Source organism: Mustela putorius, unplaced genomic scaffold (genome assembly GCF_011764305.1).
Source record: "Mustela putorius furo isolate JIRA1106 unplaced genomic scaffold, ASM1176430v1.1 tig00003858_pilon_pilon_pilon, whole genome shotgun sequence".
In the NCBI taxonomy this organism is placed as follows: Eukaryota; Metazoa; Chordata; class Mammalia; order Carnivora; family Mustelidae; genus Mustela; species Mustela putorius.
This window is the reverse complement of record NW_025422010.1, coordinates 1,752,239-1,779,907: the sequence shown is the minus strand read 5'-3', so window position 1 is coordinate 1,779,907 and position 27,669 is coordinate 1,752,239. Positions and strand designations below refer to the sequence as shown.

The following is a 27,669-nucleotide window of genomic DNA, read 5'->3' as shown; positions in this document are numbered from 1 at the left end:
TGATTCTGACATGGGAGGCGTCCTCTCTTGATGGGCAAGGGGCAGCCTGGCAGCTGAGCCACCATGAGGGGCTGTGAGGCTGGTGGAGGCCAGACACTGCCTGGGCAGGGATTGGGGGTGCTCTGCTCTGTAGTGACCACCTGGCTACAGGCATCTTCTGATAACATTAAGATACTGAGTTTCAAACCAGTGCCTTCCCTCTGGACCATGGTGTCACAGGCCAGGGAGGGGAGAGGACACAGGCACCAAGTCCTGTCTCTGCCCCCTTCTACTCTGGGAAGCCTCTGGGGTCTCAGCATCCTCATCTGGGGATTAAGGCAGTTCCACCAAGTTCTAATAGACCACACTGACTCCTGGGCTTTGGTCAGCACCTCTCTTCCAGCTGGTGGAAGCAGACTAAACCCCAGCATGAGGTGGGGTGGCCCCACAGAAGCCCCTGGTCCCACTCCATGGGACCCATCACGCATGGTTCAGACAGGAGAATGGGCTTCTGCAGAACCGCCTCCCACCGCTCCCTCTTCTTTTCATTTGAAAACTAAAACAGTAAAGGAAAGGTATGGAGCCAGCATGAACCAAGCCATGGGAGGCACATGGTTACCACACCCACACCCCCAGTCCGCGCTGCCCAGGCAGACACTCACTGACATCAAAGGCGGCCTTCAGTGCCTGGATGTCTGTGGCCACTCCAGACACGCGGTAGATGCCCACTTCCTCCATGCCCCGGCGCTCGATCTCTTCCACACACTGGCGCACAATGTAGGGCACCTTGGATCTCTCCCTCCTGCAGGGGAGAGGCAGTGCCTTTAGTGCCTGGTGCTCCGGCTCAGGCTGCGGTGAGGCTAGAACCACCCCGTCTGAACATCTGGACACCTGGAGATGGGGGTGATGGAGGCCCCCAGGGTTGGGCTCACACGGACCTGTCTGCATGCTTTCCCTCTGCTGTGAGAGCTCATGATTATCATCACTTACATCTTATGAAGGCTTTGTTCTTCCTTTTTTTTTTTTTTTTAATTTTATTTATTTATCAGAGAGGGGGGGGGAGAGCGAGTACAGGCAGACAGAATGGCAGGCAGAGGCAGAGGGAGAAGCAGGCTCCCTGCCGAGCAAGGAGCCCGATGCGGGACTCGATCCCAGGACGCCGGGATCATGACCTGAGCTGAAGGCAGCTGCTTAACCAACTGAGCCACCCAGGCATCCCTGTTCTTCCTTTTTAAAGGTTTTATTTATTTGAAACAGAGAGAACACGAGCAGGGGAGGGGCAGGGGGAGAGGGACAAGCAGGCTCCTAGCTGAGTGGGGAGCCCGCCACGGGGCTTGATCCCAGGACCCTGAGAACGTGACCTGAGCCAAAGTCAGACACCTCCCTGAGCCACCCAGGGGCCGCCATTATTAGGGCCTTTCTAAGGTAGCTGGATGCCTGTGAATTATACAGGATTTAGGAGGTCAGGAGGCTTTTCGAAGTGGTATCAGCTATAGGAAGTCAGTTACAAAGATCCAGGTGTTGGGCAAACAGGTGGCCACACAGGGTGCTGGACTCAGTCTCGGCCCTGCTACCCACTTGCTGTGAGGGGAATCCTGATCCCTCCAAGCCTCAGCAAGAGGTGAGAGAGGTAAGCCCTGCACACAGCGTCATTCCACCACCATCTGCTGGATGAATGACTCCACAGGTCTGCCTCCAATCAGCAACCAGAATCCTGGGATTCTAAACACTATTCACTCACGTCTTAACAATGCACAATGCTGGTACCTCTACACGGGACCCTGGAGTAGGAATACTTCAGAAACGGGAGACATGCTGTTTGGAGTGTCTGCTCCGGCCTAGCTGAGCACCTGGATTCAGGTGCCCAGCAAAGCTCCCTCCCCAGCCACCCCATCAGCAGCACTTATTTGAATAACCGCTGACATAGTCCTCTCTGCTCAGGCCCCAGACCCTGGGGACAGCTGGGGTGCAGCTGGGGGCGGGGAGTGGTGTTTGGACACAATTAGGTGTCCGGGGAACATCGGACGCAGGCCCCGGCTCGGAGGACCAGTGAGGTCAGGGGCACGGCCAGATTCCAAATGGAGGAAGTGAATGATGGATCCTGGCAGGGAGAGATCTGTGTCCCTGAGAACTGCTCTCCAACATAGACTTCTCCAGGCAGCTGACCTGACCAAGGGGTCGAGGTGGCCATCATTCTACAGGAACCCTGATCAGGATAGATTCTGAGTGAGGGAAGAAAACCCTGACCTTGCACAGTTCCAGTAGTGTGGGAGCCCACCTGCAAGAGGGTGGCGAGGATATTCCTAAGCTGACAGGGCCACGTTTCACCCTATCACGGGAGGCAACCGAGCACATAGAGTGCTCTGGGGGCCTGGGAGGTGGCCTTGCGCATAGAGGACTGTGTACAGAGAGGGGAGACCCTCACCTGTTCTTTCCTTCAGAAACACCTGGCGAGGAGGAGTGCCCACTGTGCCCAGGGATGAGAGACATATGAACTCCAGCCCCCCTCCACTCACTTGGTGACCACGGCAATCTTGACTCCGAAGACGCCCGTCTGTTTTCGGGAAGGCATTCTCTTCAAGCTGAACTCCCTACTGGTGAACTTGACAGAGAGCTTCACTTCAATCTGCAGGGGGAGGCAGGGGCACGGCCCTCTCAACTTTCTGGGACTCACAGTCTTGAGTTCCCGGAGGTGCAGGGGGCTTAGCAAATCACTCCCCCTCCCCGAGCAAGTGGGCTAAGATCCCAGTGTAGGGCGGGTCCCTGGCCCAGCTCAGCAAGAACCGGGACCGGTCAGGATGATTCAAGGGTTGGTTCTTGCAGGACACTGTCCCCCAAACCCTAACTCCCACTGCTTTTCTTTCTTAATAGTTAAGAAAACAACAGAAAAAGTACAGACAATAACATAACAAAAAGTCATGAATTATCTATCAAATGTTAACATTCTGTCACATATGCCCAGACCTTTTCTGGTATGTAATAGTTTTGTTATTTTTTTTAAAAAAGGTCTAAATCCTTCTGGGACCCTGAAAACTAATCAGGGTCGCAGTTTCTACAGGTCCCGCCTATCCTGTTCAAGGTCACTGGGAATTGCTTTCCAGCCACCAATGGATACTTTCCTGCCCGTAGTGACCCTGCTTTGCAGTGCCTTTCCCTCCTCCAGCCATGCTCCACCTCAGACACTAGCTCAGGCTTAGCCTCCTTCTGATTGTTTTGGAAGGAATCGGTGCCACCCTCATCTTGTGGGAAAAAGTAGGCGCCAACATACCCCATTCATGGCGATGACAGTCCGCTGCCAGTCTCTGTCCTGCAGGGCCTGGGGGTCCAGCTGAAAGCAAGCAGTTAGGATTATCAGGTGCCCTGAGATCTGCACAGAGACCCTGCCAGGAAGCAGCCCAAGCCTGTGCCTTCTCCACACCTAAGTTGGAATTAGAGCTAGATATCTGTTGGCACCTCTGTCTGGAGGCCAAGAGGGGTCCTGACAGAGAACTTGCTAGAAAAACCTTGGAAACTGAGAGCCCTCCTGCTCCCAAACCTGTACTTCACAGGTCCCAGGCTCATGGCTCAGGGCCCTGTTCCTCCCTCTGTCCCTTCCCACGGGAAATTCAAGTCCATACTGGCGATCAACTTACTCCCCTTCACCAACCATTGCAGGTGCCATGTGCAGCTCAGGGAGGCTGAGCATTTGGCTTAGATATTTTAGGAAACCCAAGTTCAACAGGAACTTTCAGAGGGCAGTTTCCCCCCTGAGCGTGCTAGGTGGTAGGAGCCCATGCAGGAGGGGTCTCCAGTCCAGGCCAGTTCTATGGTTCAGAGTCAGGACCAGAAGGACCCAGAGCCCAGCTCCAAATCACACAGCCAGTGATGGGTGCTGAGGGGCCCTCTGCACCCTCTCCGACTTCTACCCCACACAGCACTGAGTACCAGCCTGTAGGACCATGTTGCTGAATCTCACCCCACAGCCTATGTTGCTATGAGACCCTGACCTTCAAGGTCAGTCCAAGGGCCCCCCATCTAGGAGGACTCCATCTTCCCTGTTTTGGTAAGCACACATTCCACACCACTGGGCTGGGCTGGACAAATGAACACCTGGGAAGATCTCGTTTCAAAAACAGTTCCCCGGGTTCTACTCCCAGAGTTGCACCAGCAGCGAGGGGAAAGGAGGGGAAATCTGGGATTCATCTAACTAGAAACCTCCCCAAGGGATTCTGATATAAAGGCAGATTAGGGAGCCACTGTCTAACACTGTATAACCTGGCGCTCCTCCTGCAGGGCCTTGTGATTTTATCACTCACTTCATGTCTGCAACTAGACACACCACTGGAGAGCAGGGTCTGTGCCTCGCAATTGCTGCACACACCAACTTGTGTGTGTGCATGCATGCACACGTACACACACACACACACACACACGGACAGTACTGAGCACAGCACCAGGTACAGAGGGGTGCTCAGAACAAGCATCCCGTATCTACCCACTGCAAGAGACCCAAGGGGTGAGAGCCACATGGGCCTTGTGCAGGACAGGAAAGAAGGTCCAGTAGCAGCTACAACTCAGGTGTTTGCAACCTGAGCCTCTCTCCCTATACTGCTTGGCACAGAGGCTCAGCACAGGCACTCCTGGCAGGGGCAGCGAGGCATCACCTCCCCTTCAAGGGCCTACTGGTTAACATCCCCAAAGATCTGAAATGCATGGACAGAATGACACAGAAAAAACAAAGGGTGGCAGAATGTCTCCCTCCTGCAACTGTAGGGTCACAGGTTCTCATTCCTTAGGGGCCAGACCTCTGGGCCACAGAGACCCCAACTCTGAGGGGCAGGGCCTGTGAGCAGGGACCAGGCAGTCACAAACCACTCAGAAAAGGAAAACCCAACTTCCCCAAGAGAGCGAATCCCAGGCATCCAGCTGGGGGAATGGCCTCCTCCAGGGGTGGCATGAGGGGATGATGCTGGGGCCCCACACTCTCAACCAGACCAGGTGCGGTGAGACAAGGTAAAGGTGGGGTGCACCGCCAGCCTCTCACCCCCAGCCTCTCACCCCCAACTCCTGTGCCCTAGCTGTCCGGGAAGGAAAGGGACAGACACCGTCCCTTCTGTTCCTAAGCAAAGGGAGAGCTTCATATCACCACTGGGAGTTTTCTTTAAAGGGAGACACAAAAGCAGCTTCAGCAGGAGACCCTCACTTCCCTGTCCCTCCTGGGAACGGTCATCCCTGGGCCCCTCTCCCAATGCAGCCAGCAAGCAGAGCAAAGGAGCACCACATCCAGGCAGCAGGGACCCTGCCCCGACATGGCCTCCCCCGGGAAACCATGGCACACCCCTCTGCCCACCTTGCCCTTGCACACGAGGTTTCGGATGTAGGTCCACAGGGCGGTGCCCCGAGCACACAAGTGCTTTTCGGCAGAGACCAGCCGGCTCCGGCCCACCCGGCTGGGGTGGAAGTACCGCAGGACGCCCTGTATGGCGGCGGGGGCAGACAGCATCTCTCGCATCCTTGGCCCTGCTGTTCTGAGAGGCCGATGTGGCTAGACAGGAGTGTGACAAGCTCCCGGCCTCCACTGCCTTTTGACCACGCTGGTCGGGAAACCCCACCCCTGCAGCCTGGCTCGCCAAGGTCAAAGTTTCCGATCACCCCTGGATTCTCCTTTTTTGTGTGTGTTTGGAAAATACAGCCCCATCCCCCACCAGCAGCCTATTGGTTACGGGAACTCCGAGTCAGTTTTCTTTAAAGCCCAGAAAAGTCAAGCTTCCTTCTCAAGTGGTTGGTTTCCTGTGGGTGCCTTTGGAAACACTGAGTAACATGTGTCTGCCTGGCTAGCCTGCCTGCCTCATGGCTGGAAGTGCTCTAGGGACACCCCCCTCCTCCGAGCCTCTACCACCCCAGTCAGGGACACCAAGAATAGTATGGAGTCTTGCCTGGACTCAAAGCAGACATCCCACGGCCCCCCGCATCCCCCACCCCCTGGCACAGCCAGCCCCATGGAGGGTGTTCACTGTCATTGCCCACCGCCAGCACCAAGGTCCAGGCCCATCGCCACCTGGCCCCAAAGGCTGTGGCAGGAGCTGGCCTCCAGAGTGCAGACCTGGCCCACGGAGCTGCCAGGCTGCTCCTCACCCAGCCCCCAGGACTTGCAGCAGCTCCAGTGGGAAAGACCGGCCCCAGGCTGGCTTGGCTCCAAAGAACAGAGTGTGCCGAGCAGAGCGGAAGCAGCATGAAGAATAACACGATGATGAGGCCCAAGGCTTGGGGCAGTCGGGCTCCAAACGACATTCAAGGCTGGCACGCGCTCTCGTGCGGCTATTTCAAGGACCAGAGAAGTAAACAAGGCGGGACTGGGATCTGGGAAAATAGATGACTGAGGAGAGAGGACCAGGAAATGGTGCTCCAGACGCCCGTGGGGGCCCCTCAGGGTCTCAAGGTCTCGGCAAGGAATGTGGCTGCTGCTGGGGGATGGGGGACAGGGACTAGGCGGGTGTGGGGGGGCGGTTTCTGCTCACCAATGTTCTCTGGAGGAAGGGCTGGTTTCTAGCTTGTCTCCCCGGGGTTGGGCAAGGTGGGGGGACACTGGTAGGCGGTGGGGCTGGTGGATGGCTGCCCCCGCATGTCTGGGTGGCTCTGCTGAGGACCAGGCGCTGCCCTCAGCCCGAGAGGCAGGACTAAACCGCCCAAAGGAGGCAATACCCATTCCCTCTGTGTCCACTGTCACCACCCAGGACGGCCCAAAAGGGTTTCCCACGTGTGCACTGTAACCTTACTCCCTCCCTGGAATGGGTCTTCTGAGAGACACCCAGAGAAATCTCTCCGGGAGGGAAATCTGGTTTCCCGTTTCTGCTCTTATTGCTACAATCTGTTCTCTTGAGCTCCAGCGTCCACATCTTTAATTCCTTGCTGCCCTTCTCTGGTCCCCACCAGGCTCCAGCATCACTTAAATGGATAAAGGAACACTGCCTAGGACATCTAAGATGATAACAAGTGCTGGGGAGGCTGTGGAAAAACAGGAGCCCTCAGATACCGCCACTGGGGATATAAAATACAGCAGCCACTCTGGAAAAGAAGGGCAGATCCTCGCAGAGCTAAACTTGGCTGCCCAACACAGCAATTCCACCCCCGGTTTCCACACGGGAAGAATGAAAACATCCGTTCACACCAAGACTTGTGTGCACACGTTCACAGCAGCGTTAACCGTAATAGCCCCGAGCTGGAAACCCAAGTGTCCATCAACTGGTTGGTGGATAAACACAGCATGGTGAATGGATACATAGGATGGACTACGATCCGGCCATAACCAATACTTGCTAGCATGTGGGTGACCCCCACAAACGTGCTCAGTGTTAGAAGCCTGTCATAAAGACCACATAATACAGAATGATTCCATTTATGTGAAATACACAGAATGGGCAAATCTGTAGACAAAAAAGCAGATCAGCCTGGGTCTGCAGGTAAGAACAGCAGGTGATTATAAATGGGAATGATGAAATGGTTTTGGGGGGATGGAAATATTCTAAAATTGGATTGTTGGTGAGAGTTACACAACTCTGTAAATTTACTAAAAATGACTGAATTGTATACTTAAGATGGAGTTACTGTATGTCATGCTAGTTGAAGAAAATAAGATATAGGCTCCCAGAATGGATCACAATACAGCAAGGAGGGCCCAGGTCACATGGCCACACTTTCTTCACCAGGACAGAGGTACGCTTCTTGAGGGCAAATCTTGGGGAATCTGGACAAGGAGGATTTGCTCACATGTTTTTTACACGTTCAGAGCTTTTAAAGCCTAAAATCTTCCTCATAAGTTTATTAAACAATCTTACCTGTTTTATGTGTCTGGTACAAGAGACACTTTGGACCTCTCCCAGAGAGGGAGGTTTCAGAGGTGACAAGGGTTTCTTCCCTTGCTCATTTACCCACAACAGGGGCTGTATCTCATTCATCTCTGAGCAACCCCCAGCCCCCCCAACAGGTACCCAGGAAGGCATCCCTCCGCCCAATAGCAGGATGCCGTAGCGTGCTGAGTGTCTGTGTGGATGGACCGTTGTGTGGTTTGGTGATGAAAGGCTGGGTCTCTTGGTTCCTTTCTAACAGTATCTGCTCTCCCCAACCAGCTGGCTGAAAACCACATCTTCCCCAAACCCCATCTCCTGCCTGCCTGACCACAGCTCTTATTTTCACTTTCGTTGATGTCTGTCTCTCGTACGGGCCCCAAGCACAGGGCTTTCTTCTTTTTCATTTGCTGTGGTACCTCCGTGTCAAGACACGTGTATATGGGATATATGACATAAACATTTTTCATATACATGGATTACAATACGGGTTGGCACAGACTAAACATTTGGTTACTTGGCATGGCCGGGTGACAGATACCTGCCCTCTTCTGGGTGAGGGTGCTGAGCCTCCCAAAGGTGGCTTCCCCACCATGCCACAGGGGCTGACTGTCCCTCTAGCGGTGGGGGATTTCATGAAGGACGCAAGTCGCTGAGTCTGGGCTACCATGTCCATCCCTTCACCCTGTGGACATGTTAACTCTTTAAAGAAGTTAAAACTCTTTAAAAATTGGAAGTTAAAAAATATATATAATATATATCATGTATATATTATATATTATAAAATATATATTTTATATATTAACCCTTATATATTATAACCATTAATGACTATATATTATAAAATATATAATAGATAACATAAAATATTATACATTATAAATATTACAGATTAAAAAATATATACACACATATATGTGTGTGTGTGTGTGTGTGTATAAAACATAAAATGAACCATTTTTAAGTTCACAATTCAGTAGCATTAAGCACATCCCCAATGTTGAGTAATCATTACCACCATCTACCGCCAGACTTCATCATCATCCCAAACACCATCCCCGTGAAGCAGTAACTCCCCATTTCCACCCCCTCTCAGCCCCTGGGAACCTCTGTTCTATTCTCAGTCCCTAGGAGTTCACCGGTTCTAGGTAGCTCCTGTTAAGTGGAATCCCAGGTCACTCATTCTTTTCTGTCTGACTTATTTCACTTAGTACAATGTCCTCGTAGTCCACCCATGAAGCGTGTATCTGAAAGTCCTTCCTGTTATGGCTGCATCGTATTTCTCTGTATGGATATACCATGGTTGGGTTACGGACCCACCAGCTAATGGACACTTTTGGTTCCTTCCAGGTTCAGGCTGTCATGCATGTACAAGTGCTAGTGGTGTCCCCACATCGCACAGCTGCTGGGAGTGGGGGAAGGAGAAGATGCCTGCGAGCAGAAAGACCTCACAGTAAGACCTCACACTAAGGTCCTGGTGAGGGCTGGAGCATGGGTGTCCGGGCACCCCCAGAAGGGGGAGCACAGCTGGACCTGTCGGTCTATATCCAACCAGGTTTCCACTCACGAGGCAAGCAACTCGGGCCGGCAGAGTTTGGGAACCCACATACGGCCAATCCAAGCACTAGCTTCGAACAAAGCTTCAAACAAAGTTTGAAAACAGACAAACCAGAACCCCGAGGCCCCAATCTCATCCAAGACTCAGAAAAAATGTTAGAAAGAAAAAACAACTCTGATGATCCCACTGGAATGAGTGGTGAGCCCCGCGAGACACGCAAAATACCGGGAGAAATGGGAGAAGACAAAACTCTAGGGTTTGATATAAGTTAATCACTGAGAAGAAACAGCGTGGAGGGGGTTTAGGATCAGAAAATCGGCAAACGGAGGAGAGCAGGGAAAGATGGAAAGAAGGACTTCCTAATAACTGCAAGGCTCCAATTTCTCTGGGCTTTGATGCAATCTCATCAGTCTTGTGCTCCTGCTCAGCTCAGAACATAGGACATTTGACATTTCCACCTGGGAAAATCCTTCCCCTGAAGCCCCAGACCCAGTGACCCCAACTCAGTGAAGATTTCCCTGTCCTCTGACTCCCTCCAAATAACTGCATCCAAGCCACGCAGCCACCCCAGGTCATGGCCTGCTCTGGCTCTCAGCACATCTGCAGATCCTTCCTTCCTGAGACTCTCTGCTCCGTGAAACATAGGGGCACATGTCTTCTTGTTCTCGGGGTCCCTGAGGCCTGACATGCAGGAGGCCCTTCATCACTAGGGCGGCACAGCGGGCTCTTGGTGTCTGCTGATAGGACAGGGATGGCTTTGCTTGCTCGGATTCAGGGAACACTATCAGTGGGGGCCCTATGCACCTGTCTGCACGTGAGGGCTCAGGCTTGCGAGTCTCTGACTCTTTCTTGAACAGCTGGCGCCCCCAGGGCTGTGTCCCTGTTCTACACTTGGTCCTTCTGCCTTTCTCTCTGGGATGGCCTGATGCTGTGAACAAACCAATTCACCCATCCTGGGTTTAGGAGGGGGAGCCCTCCATCCTCCTCTTGTGGAAATGCCATTGTTTAGGAGGGGAAGTGGGGATCTGGCCAGGCATCTGAAGAGCAAGGGCCGAAACCTGAGACTCAGACCGGTGGTTCCTGAACCTGCAGCTCATTAGTACCACGTGGAACCTGAGACTCAGACCGGTGGTTCCTGAACCCTCAGCTCATCACTACCACGTGGAGGAGGAAAGGGAGCCCGATCAAGCCCCAGGAAATTGGGACTCGGCTCCCCAGATGACTCTGACACCTTCTGCCCAGACAGGTGTGTGAGCAGCTTTGCTGGAGACTTGATTTCCATCCCTTGCCCCTCAGAGGGGCCTGTCCGGCCTCTGCCCTTCCCAGCCTGGACTTCTCCCTGGCTCCCTGTAAACACACCTGGGGTGCTGCACCTTCTCCATTTCACAGAGAGGGCTTTACACTCAACTTTTCAGTCAATGTACATATGTGGGGGGTGGGTAGCACTTGGGTGGGGGAAGGCCATGCTATTCCCAACCCCCCTCCCCAGACCCCCAGCAACGGGGAGTGCAGGGCTCTATGTCCCAACCACGTGGCATACTTGGAAGGGGCCTGATATTGCTGGGAAAAGCCCCACTCAGAAAACAGTATCTGGGGGAGTTGAGGGACACAGGGGGTCATCACCATTCCTCCTCTGACTTCCTGCCTTCTTGCTCCTGGGGATGCTGGCTTGTAAGCAGGCCCCACCAGGAATGGGGGTCTCTAGGGGCAGGGCCAGCCACTGCCTACTCTGTGTGAGTCACAAACGGACCTTGCGTCATGCTGGGATTCCTTCCTGGCCGATGTTGGCTGACCAGGCTTCCCACTCACTCAGCTCTTCCCACTCACTCAGCTCTTCCATGGAAGCAGAAACAGAGCCAGAGCCCGCCTTCTTCCACCAACAGTGACGACACTGAGTAATAATACCAGCAGCAGCCACTGAAGACCCCCATGGCCAGCTCCATGGCAACCGGCTCCAGTTTACACGGGAGGAAATACATTTATGCAGCAGTGGTGACTTGCCCTAGCTCCCAGGAGGTGCACTGGGGCTGAAGGAGTGGACAAAGGGTTTCCCTTGGGCAACACCAGGAAGGCTGCTCTGAATTGTTTTCCAACTAGACCTTATTCTTGGGAATGTCCCACGAGCTCAATTTTAGCAAAAACCACCCCCTGATATCTTTGATAGCTGATGAACTTCGACAAGTGACCAGATTCCTCCCCCCGCCCCATCATCACCTCTGGGTAATGTCTGATTGCCCTGGCCTCCTTTCAGAAAAGAACCCGTTAGGTTGATTTACCCCTGATGTTTCCCTTCAGTAGCTTCCAACCAACAATCCCCCCACACCCTGCTTCTTGGCTATAAATTCCCTCTCTCCTTGTCACATTCAGAGTTGGGCTCCATTTCTCTCCCCTGCTACAAAACCTCACTGCAGGGTCCCTATACTTACATCCTGCTGAATACAGTCAACCTTAATGTTCTAACAAGATCAGGCACGATCTTTTTCTTTTCTTTTCTTTTTTTTAAAGCAGAGTCCACTCCTGTCCTATGTTGCCTACCAGAAGGAACAGAAAGGGAAAGTGTTCACTGAGGAGCACCCCTCAGAGAACCTCAGAGATGTCCCAAGCCAGCCCCCACAACCCCACTGCTCTTTTCTTCCCCAGGACAGGGCAGGGAGCTCACCTGGAACCCCTAGTGTGTCTGAGAGCATAGGCTGTGCTCATAAAAGAATATTTTGTTTATATCCAGTAGTATCAAGGCAAAGGGTCTCCACAGACGGCTCAACACAGTACAAGAAGAGGATGAATATCCTTTCTTTTTTCTTTTCCACTGAGACACCCGATTACCCAGTGACAGTGCAAATCCTACCACCCCTGGGACTCTAGCATTGGAGGATTTGGATGAATTGAGTGAAAGGTTGGTGGAATCTGGGCCTCCCTCAGTCTTTCAGAAGGACTTAAAAAAGGAGCCAGACAACCAGTCCATCTACATCTTCAGCTTGCCTTGGGGCTCTCTGAAAGACGGGGGGGGGGGTCAGGGAATGGGTGTATGGGAGGGACGCCCGGGCTGGGGGCAGATGCAACTATGGAGGGGAGAAGGGAGGGCGAGCAAGGGGAACATATTAGTTGCTGAGCAGCAGAGTACAGCCTGAAAACTCAAAGGGCCAGAGCTGTGACCGTTGCCCACCAGGTGCCAAAACACGTCAGTCCTCAAAGATGTCCAGCCCCAGCATGCTCCCAGAACAGCAAAATCTGGAAAACAAGTCTGTGTCCATTAAAAGGAGAAGAGTCCCTTGAAGTGGCTGACTCAGTCCATGGGACTCTCTATTGAGCCAAGATGGTGAATAAGACCTATGTGGAAATATGGGGTTGGATCTCAAGGACACTGGGGAGTCAATGCACATGAGCTGCAGAGTGGTGAGGATCCGCACTGAGCATGCGAGCCAGCCCCCAGACATCACCCCAACTTTGCAGTTGGTGCACGCCTCCATCAACACGGGACTCGTGTCCAGCTCAAGGGGGTGACTTTGGTTGGGGAACGGACCTGACTTGTCAGAGATCCCTGGACAGGATCCCAAAAGTGGAAGAGCTGAAAAGCACCAGCTTGTGTTCCTCCTTCTTCCATCCAGAAGCCCTTCGCTACCAGGACCCCTACAACTGGCTCAATGGTTTATCAGGCTGACGGGGAACAAGGAAGAACCATACGCTTCTCCCTCAGCAACCAAGCCACAATAGGACCCCTGTGCAGGACATCTACCAGGTGGCCCTGGACCAGCCGTCGGCCCTCAAAGACCATGCTCACTGACAAAGCATTTCAAACACCTCCATTTCAACCTCAGTCAGTGCTTCCAGACTCTTCTTCTTTCCAGCTTATCTCTTAACTCAGGCGAAAGACCCTGCGGGGAAAGGATCCCATGATGAGAACCACAGCCCTCCCCTCGAGCAGTGAGGACTGCCCTGACTTCAGCAAGACCCCGCGTGACTGACCCCAGGACAGTGCTCCACCTGACCTTCACTGCCCACCTGCAGGCACCCACCGCCCTTAGTCCCACACTTGCCTTCTGTAAACCCGCAGGTATTTTTAGCATTTTGGAGACAGTCTTTGAGACACTAGCCTGCTGTCTTCCCAGTGATGGCCTCACTGAAGTAAATCCCTTTCTTGTCTCACTACCTCTCGTCTCTCTGCCTTTGGATTTTATCAATTGTGAGTAGCCCAACCTGGTCTGTTTGGGGGTCCCTGTGCCCCAGTTACACCATCTGAGAGAGGGGCCAAGAATCCCACTTTTCCTGTGCTGGGCAAGGCCACCCGACTGATCCCCAGTGTGCATCCCAAACCTTAGTGGACTTGTTGGACGGTTGCCCCAGGCCAGTCCAGCCCCAGCTCCTTTCTGTCGGGGGTAGCTGAGGCCCTGGGCCGGCTCTCCTGGGAAGGTGTGGGCTACGGGGTGGTGTCCGCTGGAAGGTAGGTTGGCTGGGGGTGGGGGGGTGGGGGGAGTTGTTACATATAAGGCAGTCAGAGGAGCATTTTTGCTTCTAGACCTGGTCTCAGGTACAGGGTATGAGGGGGTCCCTAGAGGCCCTGAGCCATTGAATTCCCAAATAAGCTTCCAGGGTAGGAAAGCAGGCAGCTGTGAAAACCTAGGGAACCAGAACCTGAGAACCGGGCAAAACAGAGAGGGGGGTCTGGAGGTAAGTGAGGACTTGCTCTTCTCTGAAGGACGAACATATGTGCTCCCCACCAAGAAGACGAAATTACTCAGGGGTGAGTCACTCTCCTTCTCCTTCATCCATGCTGCTCAGAATTTCAGCACTAAAAGCAATGTCCTGCCCTCAGGGCAGAGAGGTGGGGCTTTGTGGCCAGCCTCCTTCTACCACTTCACCTGGAATGCCCAGCCCACTCCTGCTGGAGGCTTTACTGGGGGGGGTGGAAGGGCAGGAGAGGAGCTGGAGCAGTCGGTGCCCAGGGCAGGGCAGGGAGGAACCTGCTTGGCCCGGTTTGGTAAGAGGCCCACAAGGAACACGGATATCAGGGCTTCCTCCAGTGGCGTGCAGAACTGCACAGGTGAGGCCCAGGAAACACAAGGCCATGGAGGAACTGAAGCCCAGGCTGTGAGAACAAGCCAAACTGAACTTCCTTTGGGGACAAGATGGGGCAGGACAGACACTCAAACAGAGAGATGAGCAGGAAAGGACCTGTGACGGTCCCGCTCCAAGTCTGGGAGCACCTGCCCTTGATCCCTGGAGTTGAACCGTCTCTGTGTCCCAGGTCAACTGGGAAAAGAATGGCGAGCATCCGGCAGAGGGTGTGGGCCGGCCCAGGGGCAGGCGTACGAGGGTGTGCTGGACACAGCGATGGGCAGAGGGACTCTGCAGGAAGCAGAGGAGCGGGAAGGCCTCACCTGGACCTGGCCCTTGCCCATGATCCTGTCTGTGCTCTCGCCGTCCTCCTTGGTGATCTTCGTTTTGTTGTAACACTTTTCGTAGCACAGTATCCTCAAGGTCTGGGAGCCTTCCAGCTCAATCTCAAATTCCTGAATTCCCAAGAAAGAATTGTGAGAGGAAGGGACGCCCAGTGGGTTCCTCACTGCCCCAGAAGGATCCATGCCTCAAGACCCTCTCCACTTTAGTCCTGCAACGAAGACCCTTAGAAGCTACTTCCCTGTGAGTGCCCCACTGTGGCCCAGCCTGGATGCTTCTGAAGCTCTGAATACCTCTAACATCTAATCCAAACTCCTGAAGCCAGAATGTCAAAGGGCAGTCCCCACAGCACCTTCACCAGAAGCTCAGGGGTGTTGGTCACAAATGCAGTTTTCTGTGGACTCTGGGTGATATGACGTGTCAGTATAGAATCACCGATTAGTGGGGAAGGCTCTGCATGTTTGGGGACGGGGTTCTATGGCAAATCTCTGTCCTTTCTGCTCTGGACCTAAAGCTGCTCTAAAAAAATCAATGTATTTGAAAGGGGAAAAAAAAATTGCCCCAGAGAGGTGACAGAGGAGACAAAAGAACTGCTCCTGTAGGCTTTGGAGCTGTCTACTGTAGGACGTGTGGTGTTAACTTTCTCCTCCATCACCTCAGGATAGCTTCAGTAAATTCTGTGTTTCACACCAGTGCTGTTGCCAGCACAGGGTCGTGGTGGGGAAATGGAAAAGAAGGTGACGGAAAAGAAAAAAGGAGAGATTTCTGAGCCCGCATGGGGGTGTGGAGGGCGCGTGTGCTGGGAACACGTAACACCCCTGGAGGATCCAGACGTACCCCCAGGCTGGCCACCAGGTGACCTGCTGGTCTAGAACCCTCGTGCCTTGGTTCTTTGAGCCTCCACTGTTGGCTCGCACTTGAACCCTTTGTGCTGTGGCCACAACCCCTCCCTCACTAACCCTGTCAGTCACAGCCCTCTTGCTCCCAGCAAAGCCTTTGGTGGTTCCACATGGCTATGCTGCTCCCTTGCCACGGAAACCACCACCCTTTCTGCAGGGATGCCCAGAGCTATTATGCCTGGTCAATCCTCATGCCCTCAGACCGGCTAAGGCATCAAGTCTGATGATCAGAGTAGGGGACACCAAGAAAGGAGAGCTGGGGGCTTGGTCCCACGGCTCTATGAGCCACACGACCTGAGGTGGACCAGGCAGCCAGGTGGGACTCAGCCGCTTTTTCTGCAGGGGGGTTGCGTGGTATGTCCCCACCCACATCTTTAAGCATGAAGCCTTTGAGGGCCACAGCTGCTCCAGAAACTGGGAAATGGCATTCTCACAGATCTGGAGGCTTCGTCAATATTAACCACTCTGTAACCATTCCTATATTCCTAAAGGCTCAAGGCAAGACAGTAAGCGAGTTAATGTAACAGCTCTCCAAAGTGAAGGAGAACAGAGCAGCAAACTCTACAAACCCAACACCTGGGAGAGGCAAATCAGGTCCCTACCCCAGCCCTGGCTGGCGGAGTTCAGGCTTCCAGAAACCAAGAGGGTCGGGTCATAGGGCTCATTCCAACTTCAGAGGAAGAAACGCTATGGAAACTTACTAAGTAAACACTAAGCAGTAACAAAGGCAGCACAAAAAGCCCTTTTAAGTTCGTTTTCCAAAAGCTTCTCCAGGCTGTTTCTTTGTAATGTATGTGTGTGTGTGGGGGGGGTTGGATTCTCAGGAACAGAGATATAATCTCTTGGACTAGCCCCCCTCCTCCCAGGAGATTCCTGGCATGCTGGTGGAATGCTGGCTGTGGCAGGGCCTCGGGAGGTGGGAAGCCATCAGGGAGCCCCAGGCAGGGGCGGGGGATGGTTCAGACTGTCCACAGGGACAAGATTCTGGCCTGCCTGCCAGGGCTAGAGCTCAAGAAGTATCTGGAAGTAGTAGCTCACCTCATTCCAGTTGGGCTCCGTTGTGTCTCTGTAAACGCGCGTCTTGGCTTTATTCACAAAATAACCAAAGGAGTCCACCTCCAGGGTGCAGTACAGATCTGCAGAAGGACAACACACGGAAGGTGACTGCACTTTTCCACATTACCTGCATTTTCTATGACAACAGGGGTTATTTTTTGTAGGGGGCCAAGAGCAGGCTGCCCCAAGATAGACCACTGTGACATGGAGATTACTCTGAGCTGAAGGTAATTAAGCCTCTATGGGCTGAAGACAAACTTTTGCCCTTTCCTTAACTATACAGAAGAATCTAGATTGTGGAGGGGGAATTCTCAAAATAAGGGTTATGAGCAGAGATAAATTTTATCTGAGTGACCCATCAGTATGGCAGGGCAAACTTTTTTTGTTGTTGTTAAGATTTTATTTATTTGTGTGTGAGGGGGAGTGAGCAAGAGCACAAGTAGGAAACTTACCAAGTCAAGTTTCCAGGCTGGCATGCAGAGGGAGTAGGCTCCTCGCTGAGCAGGGAACCTGATATGGGACTCGATCTCAGGACCCTGACAGATACTTAACCAAATGAGCCACCTGGGCATCCCCAAACATCTGTTCTTATTGCCCTGTCATGTGCATTCCTGTCCTTCGAACTCCCAGACCCCTATGCCCTTCTCCTTAGTTCAGAATGACATATATGCCTCATTTTGCCTGACCAGCTCTGTAATTTCCAAGTCCATGTGGATTTCCTGTTTAAATGCTATTAATTTTCTCTTGTTAGTTGGTCTCCTATCAATCTGATTCTTAGTCCAACTGAAAGGACCCTTGAAGGAGACAGGAATTCTTGTTCCTGGACATTTTCAAAATCAGGGGAAAATGGCCTTCATTTTCTTTCTTTTTTTTTTTTAAGATTTTATTTTACTTGAGAGAGACAAGTCTCCTCCCACCATGAGCCCCAGGAAACCCCTGCAAGGCTTTCTGTCTCCAAATGGTGATTTTCTAGAAATTTCTGACAAGCAGAATGGTATGACATGTAGTCTTTTGAATCGGGTGTCTTGCTAGGAATAATTCTCTTCCGATTCATCCCCGTGGTTGCCTTTATCAGTACTCTGTACCTTTCTACTGCTGAGTGGCGCTCCGTCACGTGGATGAACATGGCGTGTTCTTTGTGAATATGCATGCATCTCTCTAGAGTAAATACTTAAAAGCAGGGCTGCTGGGTCACACGGTAGAGATGTGTTTAGCTTTTTAAGAAACCGTCAAACTGTCTTCCAGGTTCCAGGCTGAACCCTTTCACATCCCCACCAGCGGAGGGCCTGAGGGTTCCAATTTCTCCACACTCCCACCGACATTTGTCACTGTGCACCTTTTTGATTATCGCCATACCAGTGGGTATGAAGTGGGATCTCACTGTGGTATTAATTTCCATCTCCCTACAACCATAAACACCTTTTCACGTGCTAATTAGCTACCTATATTTCTTTGGTGAAGTATATTCAAATCTTTCGTTCATTTTTAAAAACGAGGTTGTCTCCTTTGCACTGCGGTTCTGAGAGTTCCTCATACTCTGAACACAAGTCCTATACATGTGCGCGCACACACACACACACACACGGTTTGTAAATTCTGTCTTCTTGGCTATGGCTTATCAGTGATTTCTCGTTTAGCTTTGCAGCATCAGTGGGAAAGCACCGCAGCACAGCCCCTGTCCTGCATCCTCCTACAAGGGGCCCCAAGGACTCACGAGGAAGTGGCATGCTGAGGGATGCAGCCTGTGCTGTCCTAGATTGAAATGCAATCAGCCCCCGCCTGAGCACCTGCAAGGCACTCCCCACCTCAGAGGGGTGGGAGGAAAAGGGGATCCATTTAGCTCTCAGCAGCCAAATCTACTCTGCTGGCTGGGTCAAGGCCCAGCTTTCCACAGCTTGGAACCCAGGCCATGCCTCCTGCCAGTAGCCGATCCCAGTGCCTGTAATTACAAGACCCACCTGCAGGGGGAAGCTCAGCAGATTGCACATCTGGTCCAGGGACCAGGGACCAGGGACCAGGGACCAGGGACCGGGGACCAGAGACTGGTAACAGTCCACTAGGCGTGCCAACCTCCACAGGACCTCACAGGGTTTAGGGTCCAAGGCATCTGACGATAATATGAGTCATGACCCTGGTTCCTCACAGCCTCCAGGTCAGTGCCCTGCTCCCTTCCTCCCCAAACCAACCACTTACTTGAACTCTGCTTAAAGCCAGTCGCAGAGTGGACAATGACATTCAGGAACCCGTACAGCCCGGGAGATTCATCATCTGTGCAAGAGAGCAGAGAGGTGAGCATCCATGTTCCTGAGACAGGGAGGCAGGTGACAGGCTCTGCTTCAAAACCAGTCCTCGAGGGGAGCACCATATGACGGCCATTTGCTTAGCTCAGGGCCAGGGGATGTCATGAGCCAGAAACATATCCACTGTAGCCTCCGTCTCAGGGACCTGAGGATCTGAGTTGGGTTCACAGCACAGCAGACCTGTGACTGAGGTGAAGAGTAATAAGGTTCCCAGGATAGGAAAGGGGACGTGTGTACAACCCAAGTGCCTGTGAGCAGGAATGAGTAGACATAAGTATGTGGATGAGTGGACGCAAAATGCAGCATGACCAAAGGGAGGACAGGGGAGCAAGGCCAGACCCAGAGCACAGAGGATCTGAGATGTGTCATATGACCAGGAACAAAGTCATGTGTCTCTTCAACCACCCAGCAGCTGGGGACAGACCACCCCTGACCCGTCCCATCCACTCCTGGCAGGGGCTGACAAGACCCTAGTAACACACGCATTCCTTTGAGAAACCTATGGTCTCAAAGACAGTGCTGACAGCAGAAAGGGACAGCAGCCCTTGGGAGGACAGCCCACCTTCTTTGTTGATGGTCAGTGGAATGCTGTGGACGGTCTGCAGTTTGACACATGAATTGGTCAGCATCTGCAGCTCCACGGACGTCAGCGAGAAGCTTTTGAAACCTGAGAGGGTAGAAACCAGGTGCATCAACCAGCCAGCCTGCATGGTTCCCCAGACCCCGGGGACACCCAGAGGGTGTTTTCTGATGTCCCCACGCAAGACCTTCACCATGGTGATGAGCTGTGGTGGCCAGGAGGGGCGACCTGCTTGCTCCCAAGAGAGGAGCTGGTAAATGGCCAAGCAAGGTGTGGCCTTGGCTGAGGCTGGGCTCAGAGGGCAGGAGAAATTAGCATAAGGCTTGCAAACACAAGAGCGGGCCTGCCACCTAAGCACAGCCACAAGGCAACTGTGAGACAGCCGCTTGGAGCATCTTTCCACACAGACACCCAGCATAGCCCTGCGCTGAGCTCTGTCAACAAGGGTCCCTGGATCTTCACCAGGTGAGGAAAGGGGCTGATTTCTGTTGCAGTGCTGAGCAGGGAATAGACGCTGCCATGCTGCAAATGGTTGGGGTCCCCTGGTTATAAAAGCACACCTGGGACACGAGCCCAGGCAGGGCAGCAGACACTGTGTGTGTGTTGGGGGTGGGGGGTGGTTACGGCTCAGCACAAGCAAGGACAATAAGCCTGGAGGAATGGGAGCTCAGGACAGGGCAGAGGCGTGTGTAGCTCCCAGCCCACCTGGGACACCGTGCTCAGCCCGGCTCTCTCTGCAGGCACTCTCAAAACAGTGCCACACGTGGCACACCTGGGAACCTCTTATCAAGGATAGCTTGGGAATCCTGAACCATACAGCTCGGGTGCAGAGGAAGGACCCAAGTGGGGCAGCCCTGGGACTTGTGGCAGGGTCTGCCTTCCCACTCCTGAAGCCTGCCAGACAGGCCCAGGGGCAGCTCTGAGCTCAGGAGAAGGTGGAAACTGCTAAGAGAGGTAAGCACCCAGGAAAGGGACCATCCCAGAGAATAGTGAGCACCCTACCCTAAGAGTGATCAAGTGCTGGCCCCTTGGACAAGGACTGGGACTAGCACAGTGTGGCTGCCTGGGCGGGTCCAGCCAAGGGCCTCTTTGGCATCAGCACCTGCTGGGGGGTAAGGGAGACCAAGGGGCAGGGCAGGCAGGGGAGAGGGGGGATACAGAGGACAGGTAGGCATCAGAGTAGGGAGGTGGGGTATTTAGGAAAGGCACTGGGGGAGAGGGAGAATTCACAGGGAAGGTCAGAAAGCAGTGGGGGTGACATACAGGGGATGTGGGGGAGGCCTAGGAAAATGGGCATAGAGGGCAGGGCCCTACAGGAGCTCCTGTCCAATTTATTTTCTGAACCAGAGCTCACATAGCATCCCTTGGGTAAGAGAGCCACTGCCCAGCCCTCAGGAAGAAAAGGCTTGAAACCATAGGAGGAGATGAATATCCAGCCCCGAGGTTCCAAGTCTTTCCTTGCAGATGCCACTTACACTTTTTCTGCTGCTCTCGGATGTTCTCCCTCCACTCAGCACGCTCATAGTCAGAAGAGATCAGGAACGTGTAACTCTGGGGAGCGAGAAGGAGAATGTATCCTGCCTACCTTCACTCCCCATAACTGTCCACATGTGCTCCAGCAGTGCACCCCTCCAAGGCACCCATACCTGGGTGCCAGAGGCTGGCTGGAGCCTGGTGGCTGAGTGTGCTCACAGCTTGGCTTGTGTTTCTGGCACTTTCCACCCTTCCTGCCAGTTGGGCTTTAGGCCATAGCTCCCATGCCCCATGCAGCTCTGCCTCTGGAACCCGCCCCCTGCCTGGACTGCCTGGGACAGGGCATGGCATGCTGTGACTTAGGGCCACAGAGAAGGTAACCAGGTGGGATCTGCAGAAGTGAGGGCTGGTCCAATTTATTTTCTGAACCAGAAAACCAGACCACCTGTGTCTGACACATAGGCCCTGAGCTGTGACCCAGAGATGAGGCTCTCACAGAGCCCACCAGCTGCCTCCCTAGGCTGCCCGTTGATGGCCATGTGAGATGCCCGGCGAGGGAGAGGACCGGACTCCAGACGGCACCAGGAGCCAGACTCAGGACAGAAAGTCCCCCTCAGGTCCACAAGGTCCCCAGATGGAATCCCTGTACTGAGGTCTGGGTCTGCACAAACCTGTGAACCCCCTGCCCTAGTCAGACTTCCTGGGGACCCCGCCACCTCCCAGCTATAAGGGCTGAGGTCAATGTGGGGGCTTTGGCCCAAAGCACTGGTCTGAGGGACACATGGGCCTGGGTGTGCGGTACTGAACTAGCTAGCCTCTCGTGATGTGGGAGCGCCCTCCAGAGTTAAAGGGCTGCTGTTGTACCTGTCACACAGGAGCCAGGGAACACAGCTGCCACCCAGCTGGGCGGTGGGTCTCTGCCACAGCATAGCGAGGTTCCAGCTACATGGGACCCGGGGGCCAGGGGGCCAGGAGCATCTGCCGGGGCTAGCAGGGGGAGGCCCCAGCTGGCTGAGTGAGATCGTGGCGGGCACTCACCTTGCCGTTGCGGTTGTGTACCCTGAAGGCCATGCTGGGGGACATGAGCAGGAGCAGCGACTCCTGCTCTGACAGCTTCTTCTTCAGCCTCTCGATGGCCTTGCTGCCCTTGTTAGCCCTCTGTGGGGAGAGGCCACATGGTCACATTTCTATCCCAGGGGCCCGTGCTACCTGTTCCCGCCCATCCAGTCCCCACTGCTCCCAGAGCCTTCCTCGGCCTACAGGGTTTGTGGAGCCGTAGGCCAGGAATGGGGGGTGTGGAGCTGTAGGCCGGGGGGAGGAGGACCCCCGTCCTGCTTAGCGCACCTCAGCCAGGCATCCCTGAACTAAAGCCCAACCTTCTGGTGACCCACCTCATCTGTGGCCACCGCATGGTGCCTGCTCTGGCCGGGGCTAACCTTACATGCGAACCCTCACTGTTTCTCAAATCTTGTAATCTCTCCAAAAACAACCAGGGGCCTGCCTGGGCCAGTCTAGAACACCTACAGGGGCTGATCCCTTTTCCTAGGATCCTTTCTCCATCGGTGCAACCGGGCACCTCCCCGACCCCACACATTGGATGGCTCCGAGCCTGAAGGCGGGCTCGCAGGGATCCCAGCAGGTCTCCAAGGCCAGAAGTGGATCAGACACCAGATACCCAGGTGTGAGGGCTGGCTGCTGCTCCAGTTGCAGGGCCTAGCCTTGCTCCTTCCCAACTTGTCTCACCTTCTCTCTCTGAATATCATTCTTGATCTGGGATATCTTGATCTTCATGGCATCCAGCTCCTCGTCCAGCACCAGAGGGATGCTGGGAGCCGCCTCTGACTCGTCCACCGTCTGGAAGCTGAGATCCGTAAGTGGGATGTACCATTTGCAGTCATACTGCTGGGTTTTGCTGGGGGAGGAAACGGCACATTAACACATGGACTGCTTCTCCTTCGCTAATGTCACTGCTCTCAAGAACCGGAAAAGCCTAAGTCTGAGGCTCGCATAGTTTACAAGACCTTGAAACCTAGTTTGTGATCTGTGTGACAGGCTGGCATAAGGCCTCTGGCTGACACTGGGGACCCAGTCCCGGTGAACCCTAGTAATGGGCACTCTGCTTGTATGACTTAGGCCTGATCCACCTCATCCTGGGTTGAGACGGTGGCGGCCCACAGGCTCCCTAATGTGGGAGCACATCAGTGGGGGGCATCCACCCACAGGACAGGACTCCAGAAAACCCCCAGAGCTGTAGAGTTTGAGGGTCTACAGATCTCCTGGGGGTAATCCCTTGCTGTGCCAGAAGGGGAAACTGAGGCTGTCTTCTGAGGTGACTGGTTTAAGTGTACTCAGTACGGTAATGGCAGAACGGGGGAAAGAGCCCAGTTCTCGTCTTTCTCAATATAATCTCTTATTTCCTTTACAGCTGGTGCAACCTGGGTGGTCTGATTCCCGGGAGGGGTGTGTTGGGGGGTGGTGTGTAGCCTAGGCTGAGAATAATTTAGAAGCTCTCACCAGGTCTGGGGAGACAAAGTACCGGGATGGTCTAGTGATGCCCCCCACTCCCCACCCTGCTCCCTCACCTGCCAACCTGCACCAGACCCTGCAGCTCTCTGACCTGCCACTTTTTCATGACTTGACAGACCCCCAAGAGCACCTCATCAGGTAGATTCCCTTTCCACTGTAGAAGGTAACAGACCAGTCACTGATCCTGACCTAGAATGTCCCCAAATTGTTAGTGGTGACCTTTCACCCTGAGCCTGGCATCATGGCCAGCTGGAAACGTGACCTAAAGAAAAGTGGCCTGGACACATAGTTACCAAACTCTTTAGGCTCACTGCCCGATGGGAAAAGAAAAAAGATAGGTTTCCTTTACCCATGAGACTAGCCCCACGTCCGGCCCCAAGACCCTCACCACCTGGCAGGATGGGCATCGTGTGGTCACTTACCCCCCGCTCTGCTTCTTGAGCTTGGTACAGAGGAGTAGGTCAGTGAACAGGAACACGTGGCGCAGCTTACGGGCCCCCTCCACCAGCTCCACCATGAAGCTGTCCTTCAGCAGCTGCCGATGCTGTGGGGTGCAGTGGGGGCTTGAGTCAGGGCCGGGGGGGGGTGGGCCTTCACTGACTTAGTTTCCCACTTTCAGACCCAGTCTCCAGTGCTCCCCCACCTCAGCGAACACACACATATGCTTTTCTCTTTGTTCAGCAAAGCTTCTCGGGCACTTAGCCTGTGGAGGAGGGTGAGTGGACAGGGTACCAGCCGCTGGCCTGAAGGCTGGGGAGGGGGACATTACAGCTATGTCAGTGGTGCGCAGAGAAAATGATGGCAGGAAACCCCTGTGAGCAGAGTGGTCCCTGCCTCTGCAGGGCAGCAAATGGAGACCCAGAACAGGTAAGAGGCTGGCCATGCAAGGGGCCTTCTTACAGAAGGACCATCATAGCACAGGCCCACGGTGAGACGAGCATGGATGGGGCAGCCTGGTGAGCGGAGAGGAGACAGGGCCAGGGTGCTCCAAGAAGGCCTGGCTTAGTTCTGAGGGCAGCAGGAGGCCCAGCAGGGGGCCCAGAGCTGGGACCCTCTGCTCTGGGCTTCTTAGGGTCAGTGCCCCCTGACGGGCAGAAGCCCACATAAGATGCCCAGATACCTGCAGCCTGAGTCTAAGGTGACCTGCCCAGGATGCACTAGACCTAGACTGAGCAGGCGGACAGTAGGCACCAGCCCGCCAGCAAGCCACGTGCCTCTGCACCCGGGTGCTTCATCTGAAAGACAAGAACACTCCCACTGGCTCATACAGCTCTGTGGGTAGCTGAATGGCACACCAAGGTAAGTCAGTAATTCTTCTGAAAAAGAATGCCCGGCACCTCATGAGGGTCAACACAGTGCTGTGTCAAGGACACAAAGACAGGATGAGAGGCTGATGTGGTGAGCCTCCCCCTTCCCCATGCACATTCCAGGTACGCTGTGTGAGCACAGGGCCTCATCACTGGATGTGATCCCCAAGAAACCCTGCGAGCAGGTCCTTGTGCCCATCTCACAGATGAGAAACAGGAACCTCGGAGAGGTTTACCACCTGTCCCAGGCAGGGGACTCATGTGATTGAGCAAGCAGAGATGCTCAGCAGACTCTGTCCTTGGAATTCAAAAGCCCACGGGAGAGAGATCAGATGCTTAGCGGGAACCCAGCCACCCTGACTTCTGGGAAGGCCCTCCAGAGAGGGTGACTCCCCACTCCTCACTGCGATGGCCAGGGAAGGGCCTGGAGGATCGGGTACATATATTGGAATGATCCATATCCATAGCATCTCCCCAGCTGGAGGTATCTCCATCCCCACCCCTGCCCCTGGTGTGCTTGGCAGGCTCATGCCTGGCTCGCTGCCACTTGCAACCTCAGACTCTTCTTGGGGAGCCTGTGCCTCCTGAACTCTCCCAGACTCTCTGCAAGAGCTGGAGCCAGCAGAGCTGCCCAGAAGCAAGTACAGCCTGGGCTGGTCCCCAGCACTCCCAGGTGCAAAAGCCACACGTCACTGTCACATTCAGCTCAGGTCACAATGGCCAGCTGGCCCCTGGTTCCAGGGAGCGAATGATTTAAATGGAAGAGCATTAAGTGGAAGCGCTGGAAGACTGCCTGTGTTCCAAGGCCATGACTCATTGTCACTCACCCCCTGCCCACCTGGCATGGGCTGATAGCTCACCTGGCATTGGCGGCTACGAAAAGCAGGAAAGTGTGTGCACCTGGAGAAACGTCCACATGGAGCTGGAGACCCTAGGGCAAAGCCTAGGACAAACCTGACTGCTGGGTCCTCATCAGGGAGCAGGTCTGTGAAGGCTCCTGGGACCCAGAAGTCCCAGAGGAATGAACAGATAGATGCCTCTGCAGCAGGGACAGAGGAGAGGGTCTTCCAGCCCAGGGGGCAGGGACCCAGGGACTCTCTGTGATGGGACATGGATCCTTTCTCCTTACAAAGCGGCTGAGCTTCTGGCCACCACCAGCAGAGGGCCCCCAATGTCCAGCTCAGAAGTAGACTCATCAGCACATCAGAAATGACTAGAGTCCCAGCAGCGCCCACCCTCCTCCACCTCTCAGCCAGCCCACCCTCTCTCCCTGCAAGGTCCTGCTGCTCACACCATCAGCTGAAGTGTCGCATTCATCCTCCACAAGACCACTGAGTATTCCCTGGTGCTAGGGGCAGCCCACATGCCTGCCATGTGGAGAGGACACATGGCTGACTATGAGGAGGACACAGACCCCTGGGTCTCAGCCTGCAGCCTTGGGAGGCTGTGACAGGCAGACTCTATTTGGATACTGTGACAGTCGCCACGACCCTCCCCGTAAACTCTTGCCTATGCAAACCCTCATCTTTCTAAGAGAAGCCCCAAAGCCAAGAGAGCCCCGACACTTCCTAGTCAGCCCACTGCCCCCAAAGCATCCCAGTCCGAGCCCTGTTCCATGCCATGCTCGGTCTCTGAGGGAGAGCAGAGGGTGCGAGTCGTGCATGTCACCTGCCAGACCCTTGCAGTGTGCGGGTACTGGACAGCAGTGGCTATCTTCAGAGTAAGGCTCTTTCATTGTGAGTTTTCCCTGTCTTGTCACAGTTGCCCTCCCTCCAGAGGAAGCACTGGGTCTTGCTTCTGAATCCCAGGCCACCCTTGGGTCTTCTGGCATGCCCAAACAGAAAATATCCAGGAATTGGGCAGGAGGGGTCTCCCAGCCCCAGGAAAACAGGCCCCCAACTATACTCTGGCAAATCCACAAAGGGAGCCTGGACCCCAGGAGAGAGACCAGAGTTGGGGGGAGGGAGCAGGGCAGCAGGCAAGGGGAGTGTGGGGGAGAGGGGAGGGCCGGGCATCACACTGCCTCTGCCCATATTTCCCCAGGCCCAGGGGTAGTCCTGAGGCACTGACTCTTAGGGCTGGTAGTCCCACACTGAAGGCACAGCCTAGGGCCCTGTTGCCTGGGTAGATGCCTCCTACTGGCTCTGGAGGTCAGCCGGCCTAGGTCTGGGATCAGCCCTGCTCAGAGTCCAGCCCAAAGCCCCAGGCTGAAGAGGGATCCTGCCGCTGAAACAGGTCCATGAAGAAACCACAACAAGCCCTTATCTGCACAGACACCATTTCAGGGAGGAGAGAGGCCAAGGATAGACGATCAGATAGGAGGACAGAAATGAAGGAGGGATGAAGCAGGTGCAGGCCCAACAGCGTTTTTGAGGGGCTTCTCTGCCCTTTGCCTGAGGCATTTGAGGGGCTGCTGGACCCTGTGGCCATTACCCGGGCCTCTTCTCAGATCCTGGGCTTCTGCAGAGAAGCCCTGCCAGCACACATGGGACCAGTGTAGAGCCAGGAGGACCCTGTCTGCCCAGGAGACGTCCCACTTGGAAATGCTCACTAGCCCTGTCTGCAGCACCAACTTCTGGTGTGGCCCACCTGTGTCCCCTTGAGGGGATATAGCAGGGTCACACAGCTTGGCTGCACCAGGTCACAGCCCCATGGCACTGTGGGCTGTGGTCTAAAGATGGTGTGAAGTCAGGTGACTAGAAAGGACTGTCCCTTTGCCTCAGCATCTCATGCAGAGCAAACAGCCCCAGCCCTGGGTAGAGCTGTAGGAGAAG

At 54.3% G+C, this 27,669-nt stretch overlaps 1 protein-coding gene across 1 annotated transcript in view; it reads right to left on the bottom strand.

Annotated features, from left to right (window-relative positions):
- The window catches only part of BCR (BCR activator of RhoGEF and GTPase), a 121,415-nt gene that overhangs the window by 4,820 nt on the left and 88,926 nt on the right, over nt 1-27,669 (bottom strand). The window contains exons 9-19 of the mRNA XM_004742450.2: nt 24,011-24,132; nt 22,806-22,974; nt 22,101-22,220; nt 21,065-21,140; nt 19,572-19,676; nt 18,903-18,977; nt 16,692-16,789; nt 14,736-14,867; nt 3,248-3,307; nt 2,496-2,605; nt 642-781 (exon numbers count right to left, since the gene is read on the bottom strand). Coding sequence (XP_004742507.1) covers nt 642-781; nt 2,496-2,605; nt 3,248-3,307; nt 14,736-14,867; nt 16,692-16,789; nt 18,903-18,977; nt 19,572-19,676; nt 21,065-21,140; nt 22,101-22,220; nt 22,806-22,974; nt 24,011-24,132 — 1,207 coding nt within the window. The remainder of the gene's footprint in view (nt 1-641; nt 782-2,495; nt 2,606-3,247; nt 3,308-14,735; nt 14,868-16,691; nt 16,790-18,902; nt 18,978-19,571; nt 19,677-21,064; nt 21,141-22,100; nt 22,221-22,805; nt 22,975-24,010; nt 24,133-27,669) is intronic.